This window comes from Schistocerca cancellata, chromosome 10 (genome assembly GCF_023864275.1).
Source record: "Schistocerca cancellata isolate TAMUIC-IGC-003103 chromosome 10, iqSchCanc2.1, whole genome shotgun sequence".
In the NCBI taxonomy this organism is placed as follows: domain Eukaryota; kingdom Metazoa; phylum Arthropoda; class Insecta; order Orthoptera; family Acrididae; genus Schistocerca; species Schistocerca cancellata.
The window spans coordinates 29,819,261-29,843,884 of NC_064635.1; the positions used below are offsets into that span (position 1 = coordinate 29,819,261).

General features: G+C 44.9%; 1 protein-coding gene across 1 annotated transcript in view; it reads left to right on the forward strand.

Annotated features, from left to right (window-relative positions):
* The window catches only part of LOC126106610 (15-hydroxyprostaglandin dehydrogenase [NAD(+)]-like), a 128,426-nt gene that overhangs the window by 23,239 nt on the left and 80,563 nt on the right, over nucleotides 1–24,624 (forward strand). Inside the window, exons 2-4 of the mRNA XM_049912957.1 lie at nucleotides 5,736–5,829; nucleotides 13,659–13,782; nucleotides 22,953–23,059. Coding sequence (XP_049768914.1) covers nucleotides 5,737–5,829; nucleotides 13,659–13,782; nucleotides 22,953–23,059 — 324 coding nt within the window. The 5' untranslated portion in view covers nucleotide 5,736. The remainder of the gene's footprint in view (nucleotides 1–5,735; nucleotides 5,830–13,658; nucleotides 13,783–22,952; nucleotides 23,060–24,624) is intronic.

Consider the following 24,624-nt stretch of genomic DNA (forward strand, 5'->3'; position numbering starts at 1 on the left):
CCTAGAGTGACCACTATCACAAGTGCATCATACACAGATCTCCTAAAAAATCATCTGCGGCCTGCAATCAAATCAAAGCGACGTGGATTGCTGCCAGCAGGTGTCCTTTTGCAACATGACAACGCAAGGCCCCACACTGCCCGTACGACAGTTGCAACAATCACAGACCACCATACTCACCAGACCTTGCCCCAAGTGATTTCCATATGTTTGGACCACTCAGAGACGCAATGGGAGGAAAGAAGTTCCGTTCTGATGAAGAGGTACGCCACGCGGTGCATGAGTGATTGCACGGACTACCAAAAGAATTTTTTTAAAAGGAATTTATTCACTTTGTTAGCGCTGGAGGACTTGCATTGAGCGTGGGAAAGATTATGTTGAAAAGTGATACAGCTTTTTACCACTTCTGCACAATAAATAATATTTTTTAAAAATTAAGGTTTTCATTTGACTCACCCTCGCAAGTAGAAATTCGTCCATAGAATAGAAGGAATTGTCCAGGGAAAATGATTTTAGTTTAGATTTAAAACTTGCTTTGCTGCCTGTGAGCCTGTGAGACATTACATCTTATTAGGCACATGATCAAACATTTTTTGTTGCTGGAAACTGAACTTCTTTCCGAGTCACTGAAAGTTCTAGTAAAAGGTAATTTCTTCCTATACAATTGTAATTTGGTGGCTCTGTTCTCAAACTGTGATGAATAAACTATGACGAATTTCACTAGCGAAAATGTGAAAATATGTTTTGGGACGGAGCAGTTAAAATGCCCAGTACCTACTTCACGACCACAGGTGAACACCATCAACTGCTCGCATTGTGAAATCAATACTTTCTGAGTGGTAAATTTCTTTTGTGATTCTACATATAATTTATCAACTGCTGCTTTTAGGGGCCAAGTGATACACAACAATCATGTCCAATTACTTTTGACACTCAATAACAAAATATTTAATTCCTGGATGTATTGAAATGACGATTATTAAAATCGTTATCTTTACACATGTAAAAAATTTTTATCACAGGAAAGAATGATTATTAAAAATGCTCATCAGCTCATTGAAATCTGTGCTGTCATAACTGGTCAATGCACTGAGTTGGTGGAGAATAAATTTACTTTTTGAACCAATGAAAAAACTCTCATGTACTCAATGTGAGGGTAGGTTAGTATCATAGTTTTTGATGTTCAGTGATCAAAGCGTACACAAGCTGGAGTAAGCAAAATCTAGACTCAACATTTACCATGGTCTAGTGCGCGATGGTACTTTACCAAGCAACATCTGCAATGGCGTTGTCTCTGTGCTGGATCTGAAACGCTAATTCCCTACTCTGGCCTCGTCTGAATTCACTCAGTCGCAACTTTCCTGCATCATTCCATAGAAGGTTAATCTTCCCCTAGTCGAAATAATGCCCATTGTACACTCACTGCGGGTTGGAGCAATGTGCACAATTTCTTTGCCCGCAAAAATTCCCGCAGGAATAATTAACTACTGCTTTGCTATCTGTCGCCACAATACGTGAAGCGTATTGTCCTCACTTCGTAGAAAGCAAAGCTCTCGATGCCCTCACTTATTTCCACACACTTGTGTGGTCCGCCACGAGACGAGAGAAATTGAAATAAGAACACCGTGAATTCATTGTCCCAGGAAGGGGAAACTTTATTGACACATTTGCAGCGGCGGCACATTTAAAAAATTGTTCCGCTAAGAAAAATTAATCAAACCCGTAAAATCGGGAGCAGATAAAAATTAGCAGTGAATTAAGAAAATTTTTTTCTTTTACAGCGATCCTGAGACTGACGGAATTTATTACTAGTTTCACATTTGTGCATTCATAGGCGGATAGTTAACGTTGAAATTTAACAATTTGTTGGTTCTTTCAAATAACTTAAATGTATAGTGAAGTGTGTTTTATCAATGATAATTAAACGTCGGCTTGGCAATATTTAACCATTTTCTGCTAATAGAGACAGTCTTGTGTTCCATAGCTAACAACGGGAAAGAATTCAGTAAATATTTTAAAAAAAAACCACTGCATTTAGAAAATGTGTGCCAAGGCCGAATTATATAAAGGATTTAATTCTCAACTAAATATTCTTAACATGAATTCACGTAATTTTAAATTGACACAATTCCTGGGGTCAGATACATAACATGATACACTGACAGAACCACAGGCACATAGACACAGGCAACAGAGCATGCACAATGTCGGCACTAGTACAGTGTATATCCACCTTTCGCAGCAATGCAGGCTGCTATTCTCCCATGGAGACGATCGTAGAGATGCTGGATGTAGTCCTGTGGAACGGCTTGCCATGCCATTTCCACCTGGCGCCTCAGTTGGACCAGCGTTCGTGCTGGACGTGCAGACCGCGTGAGACGACGCTTCATCCAGTCCCAAACATGCTCAATGGGGGACAGATCCGGAGATCTTGCTGGCCAGGGTAGTTGACTTACACCTTCTAGAGCACGTTGGGTGGCACGGGATACATGCGGACGTGCATTGTCCTGTTGGAACAGCAAGTTCCCTTGCCGGTCTAGGAATGGTAGGACGATGGGTTCGATGACGGTTTGGATGTACCGTGCACTATTCAGTGTCCCCTCGACGATCACCAGTGGTGTACGGCCAGTGTAGGAGATCGCTCCCCACACCATGATGCCGGGTGTTGGCCCTGTGTGCCTCGGTCGTATGCAGTCCTGATTGTGGCGCTCACCTGCACGGCGCCAAACACGCATACGACCATCATTGGCACCAAGGCAGAAGCGACTCTCATCGCTGAAGACGACACGTCTCCATTCGTCCCTCCATTCACGCCTGTCGCGACACCACTGGAGGCGGGCTGCACGATGTTGGGGCGTGAGAGCCGGCCGGAGTGGCCGAGCGGTTAAAGGCGCTACAGTCTGGACCCGCACGACCGCTGCGGTCGCAGGTTCGAATCCTGCCTCGGGCATGGATGTGTGTGATGTCCTTAGGTTAGTGAGGTTTAAGTAGTTCTAAGTTCTAGGGGACTTATGACCACAGCAGTTGAGTCCCATAGTGCTCAGAGCCATTTTTTGGGGCGTGAGCGGAAGACGGCCTAACGGTGTGCGGGACCGTAGCCCAGCTTCATGGAGACGGTTGCGAATTGTCCTCGCCGATACCCCAGGAGCAACAGTGTCCCTAATTTGCTGGGAAGTGGCGGTGCGGTCCCCTACGGCACTGCGTAGGATCCTACGGTCTTGGCGTGCATCCGTGCGTCGCTGCGGTCCGGTCCCAGGTCGACGGGCACGTGCACCTTCCGCCGACCACTGGCGACAACATCGATGTACTGTGGAGACCTCACGCCCCACGTGTTGAGCAATTCGGCGGTACGTCCACCCGGCCTCCCGCATGCCCACTATACGCCCTCGCTCAAAGTTCGTCAACTGCACATGCGGTTCACGTCCACGCTGTCGCGGCATGCTACCAGTGTTAAAGACTGCGATGGAGCTCCGTATGCCACGGCAAACTGGCTGACACTGACGGCGGCGGTGCACAAATGCTGCGCAGCTAGCGCCATTCGACGGCCAACACCGCGGTTCCTGGTGTGTCCGCTGTGCCGTGCGTGTGATCATTGCTTGTACAGCCCTCTCGCAGTGTCCGGAGCAAGTATGGTGGGTCTGACACACCGGTGTCAATGTGTTCTTTTTTCCATTTCCAGAAGTGTATAATGGTGAAATAACGAATAGGCTGTATGGTATTGGACGACCATGTCTCATCACAAGAGTTAGACGTCGGAGGATAGCCCACTGTGTAATCGAGGATAGGCGGCAATCTGTGGCAGATATGACGATAGAGTACAATGCTGGTGCAGGTACAGGTGTTTCGAAGCATGCTGTTCAAAAGCTATCGTTGAACATAGAGCTTCACATCATATGACACATACGTGTTCCTGTATTAACCCAATGACATGGTCTGCTATGATTGCCCACTGCAATCAGTTACTCAATCAGTACTCGTATGATTGTAGCGGGCAGAGTATCACTGAGTTTTCTCTCTGGACCAATAGAAACGTATCGCCTATCGAATGAATCGCATTTCTCGTTACACCAAGTCGATGGTCAGCTCTTTACATGCTGTCATTGAGGCAAAATGGCTGCACGAAACATGCACTGCCTCACAGATGCAGACTGGTAGGGCAGAACTATGGTATGGGGTACATTTAGTTGGGCTTCCATGGTATCTGTGGTGGTAATCAAAGGCATCGTGACAACAGTCAACTACATGAACGTTATTGCGGACGACCTGCATCGCTTCATTCTTGAAGTCTCCTCCTGCAGCGATGGCATTTCCAGTAGGATAATTGTCCGTGTTGCAAGATCAGAATCGTGCAACAGTGGTTTGAAGCACATTATTGTGAATCCACATCGACGTCTTGGCCAGCAAATGTCCCTGATCTGTTCCTATTGGAACAGATGTCAGACACCAGCTATGTGCTCATAAAGTACCATCCCATAATTTGTGGAAGTTGTTTGACCTGTGCGGAGACATCTGGTCCCACATACTTCTGGGATCAAGTCAAGGACTGGCAGAATGTATTCCAAGCTGAATATCTGTTGTACTGTGTTTTAAAAGTGGGACAACATGCTATTAAACTGGTGGTCATAATGTTTTGGCTCATTGGTGTATATGTGAATGACATACTAGTTAATATTCAACAAGCACAATTAACAGACTTTGCAGACAGTATTAGTGTTATAACAAATCCCATTAGTAAGAAAGCAGTAGAATAAAATGTCAGTGATGTTTTTCAGAGGATTATTAACTGATACCGTAATTTTGAGAAAACACATTATATCCGGTTCTGTACAACAAATTGAGTCATACCAACAGCTGATGCAGCACATAAACACAGGTTAGTAAATAGGACAGAAAGCTCCAAATTTTTGCGTGTATGTATTGATAAAAAATTGAACAGAATCAAACACATTACTGAGTTTGTCAAACAATGAAGTTTAATTACTTTTGCCCATCATATAATTACTTGCCTTGGAATCAAATGAATCAATCTCCTGACATATTGTGGTTATTTCCACTTATAAATGTCGCATGGCGTAACTTTCTGGGGTAGCTTGTAAGGTGTTCGGATTTTATGGACCTTACATGAGCTTGATCCATAATGACAGGACGATACAGTATGAGATCCTCAGAAAATAATAATTATATTACATCAGCAAAAGGCAATTGCAGTTAATCTCATGTACCGAAAACTAACAGAACAGTCTCTACCAATATGGACAATGGCATGGAACAAACAAGTTAAAGCGAAACGCATGGTGGTTAATGACATTATAAAACTCCCATTTAGCAAGATAACGGTGAGCTTCAGCGCAGAAAAGGATAAGGCCAGAACAGTACACTATTCCTTTTAACGTAAGGCTGGGACCAAGGATAAATCATTAACATGGCTAGGCTGCGACCCAGCAAGAAAAATAAATATGTATTCACCTACTGCGAAACGGTGATCGGCTGAAGGCATACGTGGCGATGCAGACGCGACATGGTGGGAAGATCCCCATTATATAAAAGCATTTTGAGACCTTATTTAGTATAACTTTATGCATTCGGTTTTGTTAAATATGATTCAAACCATTTGTGTGTAAAGTAACTTGAGTTTTCTAAGAGTGTAACGAGACCTGTCTGCTGGTATTCTGGCATCCACATGAATTCCAAACTATGGACAGAGGGGTTTCTGAAGAGTTGTGTTTGCATTTCAGGATGGACCTCACAGGAAAAGTGGCCCTGGTGACTGGAGCTGGGGGAGTGCTTGGGGGAGCCTTCTGCAGAGTGCTGCTCGGCGCGGGAGCCAAGGTCAGTGTCGTCAGCGTCTCGGAGGTGGCTGCTTCCAGTTCTCAAGCTATCTCAATTCCACGAGTCACTTCTCAATTGTTCGTAGTTACTGTGTTTCACCTAATGTCTGTGCCACATTACGAACAACAACAGGGATTCCTGCTATTATGGCAATCCCACTAGGACGTAGAAAAAACTGATTTGTCTAGTACATGGAGTCAATTACAGTTGGTGAGCTATGAAGGATATGATTGCTGATTCTCGTAAGACACATGCAGCTAATGGCAACCACATCAGAAAGGAGAAACGTTTCTCTGCAATGTGAATAAACATTGGAATATAGGATGTCCCAGGAGGAGCAGTCATTGTTAAGGGATATGACAGGAAAGCTCATTTGAAGCCAAAAACTTCATATGGACGTACATAGTCATATTCTGAATGAGTTCCAACGTAGAAAACCTTTGAAGTACGCTTGTCTTGGGGCTAGTAGCACGCACATATGTATCTTGCCCACCTAACCTCTTTGATGTTTCATTCTAGCTCAACCGACCTCGTTGCTTTCAACCTCTTTGGTCAGGATGTCTTCCTACCATTAAATTTGCTTGGTGAACGTGCATGCAGTTGTCCAATGCGTTAAGTATCGGTCATCAGTGTTTCCATACGCACTGGCTAAAATGCCACACATCTACACTACTGGAAATGGAAAAAAGAACACATTGACACCGGTGTGTCAGACCCACCATACTTGCTCCGGACACTGCGAGAGGGCTGTACGAGCAATGATCACACGCACGGCACAGCGGACACACCAGGAACCGCGGTGTTGGCCGTCGAATGGCGCTAGCTGCGCAGCATTTGTGCACCGCCGCCGTCAGTGTCAGCCAGTTTGCCGTGGCATACGGAGCTCCATCGCAGTCTTTAACACTGGTAGCATGCCGCGACAGCGTGGACGTGAACCGTATGTGCAGTTGACGGACTTTGAGCGAGGGCGTATAGTGGGCATGTGGGAGGCCGGGTGGACGTACCGCCGAATTGCTCAACACGTGGGGCGTGAGGTCTCCACAGTACATCGATGTTGTCGCCAGTGGTCGGCGGAAGGTGCACGTGCCCGTCGACCTGGGACCGGACCGCAGCGACGCACGGATGCACGCCAAGACCGTAGGATCCTACGCAGTGCCGTAGGGGACCGCACCGCCACTTCCCAGCAAATTAGGGACACTGTTGCTCCTGGGGTATCGGCGAGGACCATTCGCAACAGTCTCCATGCAGCTGGGCTACGGTCCCGCACACCGTTAGGCCGTCTTCCGCTCACGCCCCAACATCGTGCAGCCCGCCTCCAGTGGTGTCGCGACAGGCGTGAATGGAGGGACGAATGGAGACGTGTCGTCTTCAGCGATGAGAGTCGCTTCTGCCTCGCTGCCAATGATGGTCGTATGCGTGTTTGGCGCCGTGCAGGTGAGCGCCACAAGCAGGACTGCATACGACCGAGGCACACAGGGCCAACACCCGGCATCATGGTGTGGGGAGCGATCTCCTACACTGGCCGTACACCACTGGTGATCGTCGAGGGGACACTGAATAGTGCACGGTACATCCAAACCGTCATCGAACCCATCGTTCTACCATTCCTAGACCGGCAAGGGAACTTGCTGTTCCAACAGGACAATGCACGTCCGCATGTATCCCGTGCCACCCAACGTGCTCTAGAAGGTGTAAGTCAACTACCCTGGCCAGCAAGATCTCCGGATCTGTCCCCCATTGAGCATGTTTGGGACTGGATGAAGCGTCGTCTCACGCGGTCTGCACGTCCAGCACGAACGCTGGTCCAATTGAGGCGCCAGGTGGAAATGGCATGGCAAGCCGTTCCACAGGACTACATCCAGCATCTCTACGATCGTCTCCATGGGAGAATAGCAGCCTGCATTGCTGCGAAAGGTGGATATACACTGTACTAGTGCCGACATTGTGCATGCTCTGTTGCCTGTGTCTATGTGCCTGTGGTTCTGTCAGTGTGATCATGTGATGTATCTGACCCCAGGAATGTGTCAATAAAGTTTCCCCTTCCTGGGACAATGAATTCACGGTGTTCTTATTTCAATTTCCAGGAGTGTATACAAATGATGATATCTGAAAACAGATTTCACATGTGTATTCCTGAGAAACAGACAATTCAAAATAATGTGCCACATGACGCGCTTCCGATCTGAAACATGTAATCCATGATGGCGGATTTCAAGATGGCCGCCTCTGTCGCCATAGCTTTTATAAGTTGAGTCCCCACTTGCAGATAAAACGGTTCAAATGGCTCTGAGCACTATGGGACTTAACGTCTGAGGTCATCAGTCCCCTAGAACTTAGAACTGCTTAAACCTAACCAACCTAAGGACATCACACACATCCATGCCCAAGGCAGGATTCGAACCTGCGACCGTAGCGGTCGCGCGGGTCCTGACTGAAGCGCCTAGAACCGCTCTGGCCGGCCACTTACAGATACACCATACCAGAAGCCATTATGATTTCTCACACATTTCGGCTTTTGTAGGTGTGTATCCAGACTTTTGCCTCACCCTGAAGTTTTTGTACCTCTCTCTCGTGGCTAGTGGTCTTCAGAACAGAGACCAGCCCTGCTGTGGTAACAACCCTTCGTTCACTGTGGCGGCTATTGCTGTGCCATGCTGTTTTCTGCTGCGGTTGTCTGCCTTTGCTATGCAACCCGCTTGCATGTCCGTTTATACTCACCTGCATGTGGTAACATGGGCACCTTGCAGCCCATGGAAGCTAATGCGATCTTTCTGGTGACCCACATATCACTTCTTATAACTTTTACATTGAAACTTAGACCATTAAGTTACAGAACATCTGAAAACATTGTAAAAAATAAGCTTTGAGGATTTGTCTTCCACACACTGAATCATTTGTTACTCTATTTTTGGCCAATAATTTGTATTGCTGTTTTGGAGCATTCTATGTACTTTATAACTATCTTGTAGAATAAAAGCTTACTGATCTGTAATAAAATTTCTCTCTTTCCCAGCTTTCGTTCCACTGTTCAGGGTCTACTTTTTTTCATGCTAGGCAAATTTATTTTACTTAGATGTGTCATTGGATGCCATTCCTCTATCCACAATCGCCTGTTAACCCAAGGGAGGGAAGTCATGCTTGCCACACTCTGCAAATTTTGTAAACTTTGTTCTTTGTGTTACTGTACTTTAGCTATTCGAGTGTCATATTTTCTTTGGCGGATATATGTGACGAGCCTATCATTTGCTTAAATGATCATGAAAAGCACCTAAAAAACGCACCCATAATGGCCATCCAGTCAGACCAATGATTAGCAGTCTGTGTGTGTGTCTAAAACATTAATATCAGCACGACAGTACGAAAATCACCACTCTCCTGCGACACTGTGTTATTCTAAGCAACCTCCTAAGATTCAAATGCAACTGCAAGCAACTCACAAAGGCAACAGTTAGGCTCCAGGATTTACGTATTAGAAGAGTGTGCGATTTGCAGACAATGACACATTGAGGATCCTTCAGAAATGCACTACTCTTGCTACAATTTGTTACAGTTAAATTTCAGTTAGTAACAAAACTAAGATTAAAGCTTTTAGCAAATGGCAACATTCTGGGATTGTCCATCAAACAGTTGTTGTTCGTTTAGTGCCGAGAGTAGCACTAGCGCTAACGTTAGCGTGAGCGGTAAATATCAAGGTAGTGATGTGGTGGTTCCCGTCCCATCATGTCAATTTTTTTCTGGCGTTCGCGTTTTAATAGGTTCTGATGCTTTCTTATTAGTTTAATACAAGTATGTACTGTAACATTCGATGTTATGTAAATGTATGTGCACCCTTTTTTGAGGAGTGAGTTTGTTCGATTGGCTTAATCTACAGGACAGCTTGCACTACTTGCAGTAAGATATTTTCCCCCTTTTTTTTGATTTCGTAATTCACATATTGTAAAGATTCTGCTACTGGCTAGGAACAGTGATCAAGTAACAATGACCTTTGTTGTTGTTATGGTCTTCAGTCCTGAGACTGGTTTGATGCAGCTCTCCATGCTACTCTATCCTGTGCAAGCTTCTTCATCTCCCAGTACCTACTGCAACCTACATCCTTCTGAATCTGCTTAGTGTATTCATCTCTTGGTCTCCCCCTACGATTTTTACCCTCCACGCTGCCCTCCAATACTAAATTGGTGATCCTTTGATGCCTCAGAACATGTCCTACCAACCGATCCCTTCTTCTGGTCAAGTTGTGCCACAAACTTCTCTTCTCCCCAATCCTATTCAATACTTCCTCATTAGTTACGTGATCTACCCATCTAATCTTCAGCATTCTTCTGTAGCACCACATTTCGAAAGCTTCTATTCTCTTCTTATCCAAACTATTTACCGTCGATGTTTCACTTCCATACATGGCTACACTCCATACAAATACTTTCAGAAATGACTTCCTGACACTTAAATCTATACTCGATGTTAACAAATTTCTCTTCTTCAGAAACGCTTTCCTTGCCATTGCCAGTCTACATTTTATATCCTACTTCGACCATCATCAGTTATTTTGCTCCCCAAATAGCAAAACTCCTTTACTACTTTAAGTGTCTCATTTCCTAATCTAATACCATCAACATCACCCGACTTAATTCGACTACATTCCATTATCCTCGTTTTGTTTTTGTTGATGTTCATCTTATATCCTCCCTTCAAGACACCATCCATTCCGTTCAACTGCTCTTCCAAGTCCTTTGCTGTCTCTGACAGAATTACAATGTCGTCGGCGAACCTCAACGTTTTTATTTCTTCTCCATGGATTTTAATACCTACTCCGAATTTTTCTTTTGTTTCCTTTACTGCTTGGTCAATATACAGATTGAATAACATCGGGGAGAGGCTACAACCCTGTCTTTCTCCCTTCTTAACCACTGCTTCCCTTTCATGTCGCTCGAGTCTTATAACTGCCATCTGGTTTCTGTACAAATTGTAAATCACTAAAATGTGGCGGGTTCCCGGGTTCGATTCCCGGCGGGGTCAGGGATTTTCTCTGCCTCGTGATGGCTGGGTGTTGTGTGATGTCCTTAGGTTAGTTAGGTTTAAGTAGTTCTAAGTTCTAGGGGACTGATGACCTAAGATGTTAAGTCCCATAGTGCTCCGAGCCATTTGAACCATTTTTGAACTAAAATGTGGGAATGATGAAATAATATTTATCTTATGTGGAGAACTATTGTAAATTTGTATCGCAATATTTGTAATGAAAATTTTATAAGCCTTTGTCATTATTGATGGAACCTGGTACTTTCCTTTTTCCCTTAAAACATGTACACAGATATTGAAGTTTTGATTTATGTATACTACAGGTAGAACAAATTGACTAGCATGTGGTCAATCGAGGAAATGTAGATTTTAGTAGAGGTAACATGGAAATCTTACACGCACCCAATTCGTAAACAGTGTGATTTAAGAACAGTAACATCCCACAACTGTCGCTACAGCGCGTTGCGATTGCGTATACAATGTTGCGGCACACGTACCGTACGCACAGGTCACATCGTTCCTGGGCGTTCAGCAGCACGTTGAACTGGGCACGCTCAACGTTGGCGTTCGACAGCACGGTCCGTGTGCCGATGGCTTGCCGCAATGCGCAGATACCTGCGTGTGCACAAGTGTTTTAGTAGCTCGTGTACTGTACAAATTGGATCCTGAACGCTTCATGTGGCTGAGGACAAACCATTTGGAGCACAATTGGGGTGTAGGACATTGTGACCTATAATGTGATTAAAATTACTTTGTAAAAAAATGGAAATGTCGTGTGGCTAGGGCCTCCCGTCGGATATACCATTCACCTGGTGCAAGTCTTTCGAGTTGACGCCACTTCAGCGACTTGCATGTGGATGGTGATGAAATGATGATGATAAGGACAATTTAATAAGTGGAGTCCTTAGCGATATATGTAATGCTTTGCTGGCACAGGGAATTTTTCCAGACTTATTGAAAATAAGACCAATCTCATTGCTGACTTCATTTTTTGAAATATTCGAAAAAGTTATGTATTCAAGAGTAGTCTCACATTTAAGTGAAAATAATTTACTCAGCATGTCACTGCTCGGATTCCGGAAGGGTTACTCGACTGAGAATGCTATCTACACATTTATCCATCAAATAGTACGAGCCCTAAATAACAAATTATCGTCAGTTGGTATTTTTTGTGACCTCTCCAAGGCATTTGACTGTGTGGATCACATCACACTCGAAAAACTAAGGTTTTATGGAATTGAAGGATATACACGCAGCTGGTTTGAATCATACTTAATGAACAGAAAGCAACATGTTGTGCTGAGTAGCACAAATAATGTTGGGAGGGTGGTAAATTCTAGTGAATGGGGAGCTATCACAAAGGGAGCCCCACATGGTTGAATTTTAGTTCCTCTGCTGTTCCTTATTCATGTGAATGCCCTCACTTAACGTCCAGCAAGCAGAACTAGTACTTTTTGCAGATGACACGAGTGTTATAATAAATCCCATTCCAGATAAAGCAGCTGAAGATATTGTTAAGGATGTCTTTTAAAGAATTATTAAGTGGTTCTCAGAAAGTGGACTCTACCCTAATTTTGAAAAAAAACTCACTATATCCAGTTCTGTACACCGAATAGAGTCATACCGGCAATCAGTGTAGCATATGAACAGGGGTCAGTTAACAAGGTAGAGTTCTCCAAATTTTTGGGTGTTCACATTGATGACAACTTGAACTGGAAGAATCGTATTACTGAGCTTCTCAAACAACTAAGTTCAGCTTCTTTCACTCTTCATATAATCGTTAGTCTTGGTAATAAACAGATCAGCCTCCTAACGTACTTTACATATTTCCACTCAGTAATATCTTATGGAATAGTTTTCTGGGGTAACTCACCACTTAGAGATAAAGCATTGATTGCACAAAAGAAAGCAGTGAGAATAATTAGTGGTGTTCACCCAAGGACCTCATGTAGGCACCTTTTCAAGGAGTTAGGTATTTTAACCGCACCATCAGAGTACATATATTTGCTAATGAAAATCGTTATAAATAATCCATCTCAGTTTGCAAAGAACAGTGATGTTCATACGTTCAACACTAGAGGGAATGATTACCTTTGCTATCCGTTATTGAAGCTGTCAGTTGCTCAAAAAGGAGTACATTATTCAGCAACAAAAATCTTTGATCATTTGCCCAACAACGTAAGTGTCTGGCAGGTAGCAGAGCAAGTTTTAAATCTAGCTTAAAATCACTTCTTTTGGACAACTCCTTCTATTCCATGGATGAGTTTCTGTTTCAGAAATGGTAAAAAAATGGTACCTCTAAACGTAGTTGCATATCTAGAACTAAAAATTTCAGTAATATTAATATTAGCACTATTCGTGTGTATATATGTCTTGTAATTTGACTTGTTCCACATCATATCGACAAAATAATCGGAAACATGATCTACTGAACATGACATAACTAAAACTAAAAACAACACCCAGTCCCTGAGTGGAGAAAATCTCTTACACAGCCGGGAATCGAACCCGGGCGTTAGGTATGACGTTCCGTCGCGCTGACCACTCAGCTACCAGGAGCAGACAATTACTTTGTGAATGACAGGTTGCAGTGAGGAGGGGGAATGGGGTGGCAGTGTTGCCAGTATGTGGGAAGGCGCTGGACGTACCTAGGAAAAACGGCAGCACAGCACGCACCTGGCGCTCAAGAAGAAACTACGATTGGCTGGCGGCTGCCCCCCACCACCCGACTCGCTGAAACGTCACTCACAAAGTGATTTGAATCGGAGTCTAACTCACTGACTGGCTCTCCTGCCTTGCTTTGTCTTGTCCTGCAGGTGGTGCTTACAGATATCAACGAGGCGGCCGGTACGAAGGCCGCTGAAGAGCTGCAGGAGCAGTTCGGCAGGGGAAGCGCCATCTTCGTCAAAGCCAACGTGGCGGACTCCGAGTCACTGGAAGGTGAGCAGCTGTGAAGTTGCAAAGCTTAAGTATGGGACTCCTCTGCCTCCATGTCATACAGGCTTACAAGATATTCCATTCCCATCCTCTTCGTTCCCTCAGTCCATACATGTGAACCTTCACTCATTATTTTCTTTTGTTCATAAATAGGGGTCATTTCCACTAATAGACCGATGATCTGCGAGTATGCACCTTTCAGTTCTTAGTTTTAAAACCAGGGCGCAGCATGTTGCAAGGAACGATTCATATGTTAGTTTGCACTTAGGGGCATTCAGGAAACGGTTACTTGTACAAATCAAAAATGTTTGAAAATAACTATTATGACTAAGACTGAAAATCCGTGTTTCTACCCATCTTTGGCTAACTATTCTGGATTCAATTTGCATAAATTTTGTTTTTTACTTTGAAATAACACAATTTCTGAATGTGCTCGCCTGTGGATCTCGGGTCATAATGCATACTTGCTCATTTCAATTTCGTCTTCGATAATGAAATACTGAAATAACAGATATTTCTACACCCTGTAGCAGTGCATGAAATATTAATTGATGAGCAATTAGAAGTTTTTCTTAATGACAGCAATCCGGATTTATCTGACTGAGAAGATGAATTCTCGTTTGTGACTGAAGGCTGTCCTGCTGAGTTTGGTGAAACTGACTGGTAATTAATGACAATGCTGAGATGGTGGGACAGTAGATAAGAGAAGTGGACGTCCTCATACAGTGAATTCCTCTGACAGTGGAGATGTAAATGATGTGTGAAATACGATAAAAAAGCCAAGAAGAGCTGTGTTGCAACTAGTTTTAGAAGTTAGGTTTTGCAGTGTAACTCAATTACCAAAATTTGTTGAGTCAGGAATACCTCAAAATGCAGGAAATCTGTCTGCAATGCCAAAATAAGAGACATGTCCATCAAATGCGGAATGCATTTATGTATTGTGAAAAATAATAGTCTTGAAGATTGTTATAGAACGTAAGGGCTTATTTACTGGCACTAAAAATTATTACTTCCCAAAAATTAATCTATGATTATTGTTTCCTCGCATTTATGGAGTCTTTAAATATCAACAAAAACCTGTATTGAAAATCATATATTTAAAAATTTTGAACTTTGTTGTGAATTGGCAGGAGCCAATTCACAGAGTTTGGAGGAAGCCGAAAGGCACGCGATCAAGCTCACGCAGGCTGGCGTGAGGTCTGGAACAGGTCAGAGAAATAAGACTAGCAAAACAAGAGTAACTGGTAGAATACTTAACTTTAATGCACAATTGGTGAACATCTCTCGTTACTGTACAGGCTTCACAATAATAATTATCAAATGCTATGGCGCCTTGCTAGGTCGTAGCAAATGACGTAGCTGAAGGCTATGCTAACTATCGTCTCGGCAAATGAGAGTGCATTTGTCAATGTAGCATCGCTAGCAAAGTCTGCTGTACAACTGGGGCGAGTGCTAGTACGTCTCTCTAGACCTGCCGTGTGGCGGCGCTCGGTCTGCCATCACTGACAGTGGCGACACGCGGGTCCGACGTATACTAGCGGACCGCGGCCGATTTAAAAGCTACCACCTAGCAAGTGTGGTGTCTGGCGGTGACACCACATTAAGTATCGTGTTTTCTGTGTGTATTAACGTATAAAGTTTACCGTTTCAAATATATATATATATATATATATATATATATATATATATATATATATATATATATATATATATATATATATACTCCTGAATAAAATGTTTTTGTTGAAGAAAATACAAAGGAAAGACTTACACTTTTCCATGATAAGTGAGATTTTAAGTCTACATATGTGGATCTCTATTTACAACTTAATCAATTATCAAAAAACTATTTCATTTGCACTTGTGTCATGCCTGTATATTAGTAGTTTGCCAGAAAATATTGTAAGGTGGCAGAATAAATGGTCAGATTCGCACCTTACATGAGACCTTTACAAATCGCAATGAGAAGGTGAAGCTGACACCTAACATAAATCGACAGTTATGAGAACATTTGCTTATCAATATGTAATGCAAAACCGGATGAACGTCAATCGCCGGTAATTAACACACCATTCCTATACAATGCATGTCTTTGAGCGGAAGGTAAAACAGGGAACGCGAGTCGAGTCGCTTTTAGTTTTGAAAAGCCAGCTCCACAATAACGTAGCAAAGCCGCGTTGCGGGCGTTGCGCCAGAAACCACTTAAAGGGGTGGCAGGAAAGAGGACAGCGATCCCGGGCCGGGTGATTCAAGCTGGAGGGCCGCCTGTAGCGATGGCACCTGCTCAAGGGCAGAGAAGAAGCTTTAGAAAACTGCGTTTCGGAATTCCAACGGGATACGAACAAAAGAGTGACGCATTTTCGTACATCGAGTGCAACACATGGAAGGGTCAATGTACTTTAGGTGTCTAAAATGGGCACAAAATATCCGATTGGTGCAAATGCACTACGAAGTAGAAAAATACTGAAGTCTCGTTGTGATTGGTAGAGTGTGTTTCTACAAAATAAGAGGAATGCTCCTATCGGTCGAAAAAAGCAGTGATGAGACTGGAATAGAAGGGAGAACCGATAGAGGTACTCAAGGTACCCTCCGCCACACACCGTCAGGTGGCTTGCGGAGTATGGATGTAGATGTAGATGTAGATGTAGCTGTGAGAAAGGAAGCCAAGTGGAGGGAGGCATTCTGCCATGAGTAGGACAAGAGAGAAATTTTGTAATGGGTGAGTCTTCTCTAAACTGACGTCAAGTGCAGAACAGAGCACTTAACGTTCTGTGCGACGCAGAGAAGAAATTTGTGTGGACACTGCGATCACAGCGGCTGCACTCCAGCTAAGGAATTAGCAGTAGCAATGTTTAGCTCCAGCGGTGGAGATACGAGTCAGCCAAATCAGTTAATTGTTCTTGCGAGAACTGAGAGGGCACTATAATATGCACGCTGTTTTTTTTTTTTTGTTGATTTGCAAATCCCCCGAAGGGGGCGGGCCGGCAGCAGCTTTCTACGCTGCTCTACAGCCTACAGACTTTTTGTAAATAAAGGAAGAAGAAAGAAACAAGGAAAAACAGGCGATAAAATGGCGATTTAAAGTGAAAAATGGCGTAAAATTGCGGAAAGTTAAAACAGAAAGCAAAGGGGGTTGGCAATGTAGATAAAAGACACAGGAATCAGACAAGTAACACAGTAGACACACAATTAAAAAACATGGCGACAGTTAGGTTTCTGTTCGCAAGTAATAAAAAGCACACCCAGCGACAGTATGATGGCTGTTCGCTACACTTCCCAAAAGACACAACACGGAGCACGCACTGGAAAAACACACTGTAAAACACTGCACGAAAAAGGCGGCACAAAGATGGCACTCCCGACCCAAGACAGATGGGAGGGGGGGAACTGGAGTAGGGGGAAAAACAAGGAGGGAGGAGAGGAAAAAACGAAAAAGGGAGGGGGAAACCAAGGAGGGAGAGGACTAATAAAGGGGGAGAAGGGCAGACGCGAGAGGGAATGAGAGGAGGCAGAGGACGGAAATGTAAAAGGACGCGGGGGAGAGAAGGGGGCAAAGAGAGGGGAGGTGGGGAAGAAAGAGGATGGAAGGGGGGGAGAGGGAGCCCGGGAAAAGGACAGAGGAAAGGAGGGGGAGTGAGGATCAGAGTTGATAGGAGGGATAAATGGAGGGAGAGAGGGCATCATCCGGGAGGGGGAGTTGATGGAAGCCACCTTGGGAAAGGAGATGAAGGGTGTAGAGATGGAGGGTAGGGGGGACACAACGGTGAAGACGTGGCAGGATGCATGCTGTTCCAACCATGCGCATTTATATCGCCACATAATATGACTAGGGCTGAGTACATGTTTTCTCGCATAACGGGAAATGTAGGGAAAGTTTCTGCTGGAAAGTTCAGCAAAGGCCAGATTAGTTTTGTAGGAATTCCAGTGGGAGAGAGCGGCCTTGCAGACAGCAGCACGTCACAGCTTAAGGTAAATACTGCGTGCAGAAGCATAACCTTTGTTGGTTCACCAGCCTGCGTCCACTGTAAACTCTAGCGGCCTTGGGTAATCTTGCGCTCAAATTTGTCACTTGACTAACCATCCACCGTAGACTTGATTGTCATCTTAAATAGTACCGAACTTTGAACCGGAATTGGACGATTTTCGTAGTACTGACCAACATCATAACGTATGTGTAGGAGCAATTTTGTAAAGAAACGTCTAATTAAACTTTCATATTATTGTGCTTAGCATTAAAAAAACTTCCAATGAAACTTTCATAATATTGTGGTTAGTATTAATGTTCTTTCGGAGAGTTAATATTTAACATTGTAGTGTATAAACTTATTTAACTTTTTGATGTTGGCAAGATGCGTTATCCATTGCGCTGTTTTTATGTTGTCGAGTTGAAAACTGTGTGAAAAGCGTGTAATTTGGTGAGAAGTAGGACGGCATTAAACTTGTTATTTCACCTCACACACTTGTTCTCAATACTGGACTAAGCAAAAACAAACCGCACCCTTGCAATATTGTGAAGGTAATACCTCATACCACCGCTAGGGGTGGTGGTTGCGTGGGGAGCTATTCGATAACGATCGATGTTAGCATCGAATAGATAGTTTTCGTGGCCGCTAGGCTCATTGATGGCAGTCCAAATGACATTCCTCCCCTAGGGATTGGGTTGCGGAGTCGTGAGGGGTGGGGGGTAGGGGAAGGAGTGCAAGATAGGACACAGCACAGCTGTTATTCTTTTCTTGGCTACCGAAGGACGAACATCAGTAGACATCCATCGGAGAATGAAGGATGTGTATGGGACAGCATGTCTGCCGAAACGCACTGTTTTGCAATGGCGCTATTCGTCAGAAGACGCTGGTCAGTGTTCCAATATCGCAAATGTTGTAACGCGAAAGTTACGCCAACTCAAGTTGCAAGATGCCAGGGTGGAGAAGAGTTTGTACCTCTTTAATTCTAACGAATTTTGCATGAGAACGAGACATGCACTCGACTCCCTCCTTATCTACCACCTAATTAATAATTATGCACAGTGGTAACGGAAGGAAAGGATGGCGGCCCCTGCTAGTTGGTAAAATAAGGAGTGCTCACTCACAATAATTTAATAAAAATCGTAATCTACTCAAATAAAAAAAAGAGAACTTTATCATAATAAATAACAGGAAATGGGATTCTGCATGTATCTACGAAATGATATGCGGATTAAATATTACAATGAGATTTATTATACATCGGAACATAGAGGCACATGATTATCGACACAAACAGTAGGTTAAAGGATAGGGTGTACTGAACTGAGAATAAGAGTTGGCTCGAGAGCAAGGGGCTCCTACTCTCTGTGATGCAATAGCTTGACGATAATGACTGGAGATCCTAATCAATCAAATATTACTCTCCTGACAATATTGCAGTATCGTGATTAGTAGTGAGAGCTCAAATGCGATCACACGGAGAAACAAGCAAGGTGGAGTTGTAGCAACGCAAGCGCGCGTGCTGCTGAGGGCTTCAGTATACAAATGATAGGTCCTACAGTGCTGGAGCCGCAAAATACCTTACCGATCCTGAAATCTGTCGCAGGTCGTCGGTAGGCAACGTTCTGATGATGTAGGCGCCGGCTTCTGCTGTGCAGCAACTGTGTTTCAACACCTGGCCCCGAACGCTGTCGGAGAATTCTAAGTTCTGCCGAAAAAGTGCGACTAAGTCGCAAGACCATCCGACTCCAACGAAGATCAGATCCCGAGTCCCAGAACCCGTGCGACGCAAGAGCGAAGCCAACATTGCTCAGCTCCCTCGAAAACTGTGAATCAGCATTCAGTGCTGAATTCAAAATTCCCCCCACAGTCTCTCAGAACATCATTCACGCCAATAGCAACCGTTCCCTCCAATTCTGAGCAGGGCATTATGACGTCAACTAGCCACAGCTTAAGTTAACCCATCATGGCTGTGCTATTCAGCTGAGGGCACTGAACTTTCCGTTTGACCGGCTACGAAAACAACCTGCCTAGACCACCGGCCATCCGGCGCCAGACAGTCGCACCCAGCAGGGCGCGGTCCACAAGTATCCTCAGAATCACGAGGACAGTGCAGCCAGTCGGTGCCAGGTGTCTTCATTCTAGATGTGCCGGAACGGTAAACACATAAACTGCGGCGACACTCAGACGTCTCGCAGGTCGTTTCGCCCTGCATACAGTAGGCGAAACTCGACCGACGTCAGTCGTTCCGCCAGGCACTTAAGCCCATTGTACGAACCCCTCAGAATTCGAGGAAGTGCAGCCCCCAACCGGAAATGCAGTGTACCGCGTCCTCCGATGCTCGCCTCGCACAGGCCACACAGGGAAGTAACCCAACATGCGTAAACGTTGTTATCGCCATCGCCGGCGATTGCTGGTTTACAAATCACTTGTCAATGTGGACGGCACCCTTGGCGCTTCGACATCTTCTGGCAAGGGAAAGAAGAACGAAACTAGAGCGGTTTCTAAAACAGCTCAATTTGTTCTTATTCATGGTCCTACTTCGTTCTGTGGGGCGAGACTTAATTTTTCTTTAATGAAGGTATTTTCTTCCTCTAGTTTGGGTAACGGATGGCTGACTGTAGCTTTCGTTGCCTGTAACTATGCAGGTAGAGCAGGTTTGGAGTCCTTTGAAAGCTGAGAAATCTTAGCATACCGGACTATTCCTGTGTCTGAGATTATGATTGCTAATGAGGGCTCCTGCCTTTATCCTCACAGTAATTTGTCCTTGTCTTGTCGTAGACGTTTTAAGATCAATTCAGACTGTAGCGTCCATTTATGGGTGAAGGCAAGTGGTCCTTCTTCTTTGGAGGATTGTCGCATTGTGGGTGACTGTACGTTATATAATCATTGAAAGTAGTGTTCTCAATAAACGGCCCTTTTCAGGGCCACAATAAGTTTTGATCGTCCAGTATATTTACTTAATCCGTGTTGCTCAAAAACTCACTTCCGGTAATGTTATTCTTATGGGATTTTTCGCTACTTTTTGCAAAAACTCATGAAAACTGCCCGTGTTGCCCGAGTTTGAATGCGCGCCACGATTTGAGTCGCGTGAGGAATCAAGTGAAAAGTATTTTTGAGCTCTCAGTACAAATACTCTCATTACAATAACCTTATTTGGTCCGTTACCACCGTTCAATGACATAGGATGTTCATAAAATTGATGAAAATGAGAGGTGACACACAAAAGAGGGCATGGAACCTCTCAAAGTGGGAGACACACGTGCATCCGTCCTATAGCCCTCCTTCCCCCCCTCCCCCTCCCCCCCTCCCCGAATTCGAGTATGACGCCTTCAGTCCCTTAGAAATGGCCTTGAAGGGCCTACGACTCCTGTCTGACGAGGATGTGCAGCAGACGCTTACGGACTTCTTCACACATGAGGACACGGTGCTTTACCAAACGGGAGTCTTCAACCTGGTGCATCCGTGGGATGGTTGTCTTGAAGCTCATGGTGGTTTTGCCTGCCTATCATACCGATTCGGGACTGTACGGCTTCGAACGGAAAGTGACTGTTTCATTTTCACACCTGAAAAGTTGACCACATCATTTTGCATAATCTTACCCAGGCGGACTTAATACACTACTGGCCATTAAAATTGCTACTCTACGAAAATGACGTGCTACAGACGCGAAATTTAATCGACAGGAAGAAGATGCTGTGATATGCAAATGATTAACTTTTCAGAGGATTCACAGAAGGTGGCGACGCCCACAACGTACCGACATGACGAAAGTTTCCAATCGATTTCTCATACACAAACAGCAGTTGACCGGCATTGTCTGGTGAAACGTTGTTGTGATGCCTTGTGTAAGGAGGAGAAATGCATACCATCATGTTTCCGACTTTGATAAAGGTCGGATTGTAGCCTATCGCGGTTGCGGTTTATCGTATCACGACATTGCTGCTCGCGTTGGTCGAGATCCAATGACTGTCAGCAGAATATGGAATCGGTGGGTTCAGGAGGGTAATACGGAATGCCATGCTGGATCCCAACGGCCTCGTATCACTAGCAGTCGAGATGACAGGCATGTTATCCGCATGGCAGTAACGGATCGTGCAGCCACGTCTCGATCCCTGAGTCAACAGATGGAGACGTTTGCAAGGCAACAACCATCTGCACGAACAGTTCGACGACGTTTGCAGCAGCATGGACCATCATCTTGGAGACCATGGCTGCGGTTACCCTTGACGCTGCATCACAGAAAGGAGTGCCTGCGATGGTGTACTCAAAGACGAACCTCGGTGCACGAGTGGCAAAATGTATTTTTTCGGATGAATCCAGATTCTGTTTACAGCATCATGATGGTCGCATCCATGTTTGTCGACATCGCGGTGAACGCACATTGGAAGCGTGTATTCGTCATCGCCATACTGGCGTATCACCGAGCGTGATGCTATAGGGTCCCATTGGTTACACATCTCGGTGACCTCTTGTTCGCATTGACGGCACTTTGTACAGTGGACGTTACATTTCAGATGTGTTACGACCCGTGGCTCTACCCCTCATTCGATCCCTGCGAAACCCTACATTTCAGCAGGATAATGCACGACCGCATGTTGCAGGTCCTGTACGGGCCTTTCTGCATACAGAAAATGTTCGACTCGTCCCCTGGCCAGTACATTCTCCAGATCTCTCACCAATTGAAAACGTCTGGTCAATGGTGGCAGAGCAACTGGCTCTTCACAATACGCCAGTAACTACTCTTGATGAACTGTGGTATCGTGTTGAAGCTGCATGTGCAGCTGTACCTGTACACGCCAGCCAAGCTCTGTTTGACTCGATGCCCAGGCGTATCAAGGCCGTTATCACGGCCAGAGGTGGTTGTTCTGGGTACTGATTTCTCAGGATCTATGCACCCAAATTGCGTGAGAATGTAATCACACGTCAGTTCTAGTATAATATATTTGTCCAGTGAATACTCGTTTATCATCTGCATTTCTTCTTGGCGTAGCAATTTTAATGGCAAGTAGTGTAGTTTTATCAATATTCAGGCGCAGCTACAAGGCTCAATATAATCAACATTCATTAACTTGAAACGTTAAGCCTTAACAAGCTCAACACTACAGAAATGACGTCGAGCGAGGATGTATCTAATTTCTCGCTACAACTTTAACGATTGTGTGTCTTTCGGAGCTTGTTTGTAGCGTTGAGCGTGCCTCCCTGTTGCAGAGGCCTTCCGGACTGCGATGTCAACGTTCGGCCGGCTGGACATAGTCGTCAACAGCGCGGGCATCCTGCGAGAGAGCGTGTGGCGGCAGGAGGTCGACATCAATCTCGTAAGTCTCCAGAACCGTTTGGGGGACCTCCCTCGTACTACAGTCTGACGCCATTGTGTGCCTCACATATTTATTCCCAAGACACTAAATATTGTAGGAAGCCAGAGTAAGAAAGATAGAAGATGTTGTCTGGAAACAGCGAGAAAAAGGTTTCTGAAAAAGACTATACGAGGGGGACCCAAAAGAAACCGAACTCCGAGGGCGCTGCCACTCGTAGACGTAGTGCAGGGTTCTCACGCTAGATGGTGTTAGTAGAGACCTTCATGAAACAGCTGTGCAGACGGCGTCAGTGTAGAGCTGAACGTGCAAGTGTGGTATTGTGTTTCTCTGACTGTTGGCGGGTTACCTCTGCGAAGTCGTTATGGCAACTTTAAAAGAACAAAGAGTGCGTGTGAAATTTTGTTTCCTGCTTGAAAAAACTGCAACGGAAACACACCAAATGCTTCAGGAAACTTTCCAGGAGGACGCTATGAGCCGCACACAGGTTTTCGAGTGGTTTGGGCGCTTTAAACGTGGCGAGATGTGTGTTGAGGACGAAGCTCGTTCTGGACGCACTTCAACATCGCTAAATGAGGAGAACACTGAAAAGGTCCGCCAAAAGATCAACGAGGCTCGTCGCCAAACGATCGACCGAATTTCAGCAGAGACAGGAACCAGTTGGAGCTCGTGACAGCGGATTTTGAGTGAGACGTGTTGCTGCTAAATTTGTTCCGCGCCTTCTCACACTGGAGCAATAAACCATCCGCATGAATGTGTGTCAGGACTTGAAAACAGAGACTGCACGTGATCCAAACTTCTTGAACAAAGTCATTACAGGGGATGAGAGTTACGGGTATGACCCAGAAACCAAGCAAGCGTCAAGCCAGTGGAGGACTCCCAACTCTCACAGACAAAAAAAAGCAAGGCAAGTGAGGTCAAATGTGAAGACGATGATTATTGTCTTTTTTGATGTTCGTGGAACTGTGCATTGGGAATTCGTACCCCCTGGCCAGACTGTTAACCAGCACTTTTACTTGGATGTTTTAAGCCGTCTGCGAGAGGATGTGAGGAGGAAACGCCCGCAACTTTGGCGATCAGGTGACTGGTTTCTGCATCACGAGAACGCCCCGGCACACACGGCTTTACGAGTGACCCACTATTTGACATCTCAGAGATGGTCTGTCGTTCCCCACGCTCCGTATTCTCCGGACCTAGCCCTGTGCGACTTTTTCCTATTTCCAGGATGGGAGAAAAAACACTAAAAGGGGAGCATTATGACGATATGGAGGCGGTGAGGCCAACTCAAGGTCCTACAGTGCGGGGTGCTGTTGGGTACAACAACAAACAACAGTTGGTGTGTGTCGAGGACACTGTGACCAATATGAACTACGTGAATGACATCCTGCGACCTGTAGCAGCAAAGGGCACTGGACAATATCAAACTTGAAGAGTTACAAACATGCTTCCAACAGTGGGAAAAGAGACTTGACAAGTGCATCGCATGTAATGGAGAGTATTTTGAAGGTGACTGTAGTAATTTTGTAAAAAGGTTCATCAATAAATTTTTTATGACAACAATCCGGTTT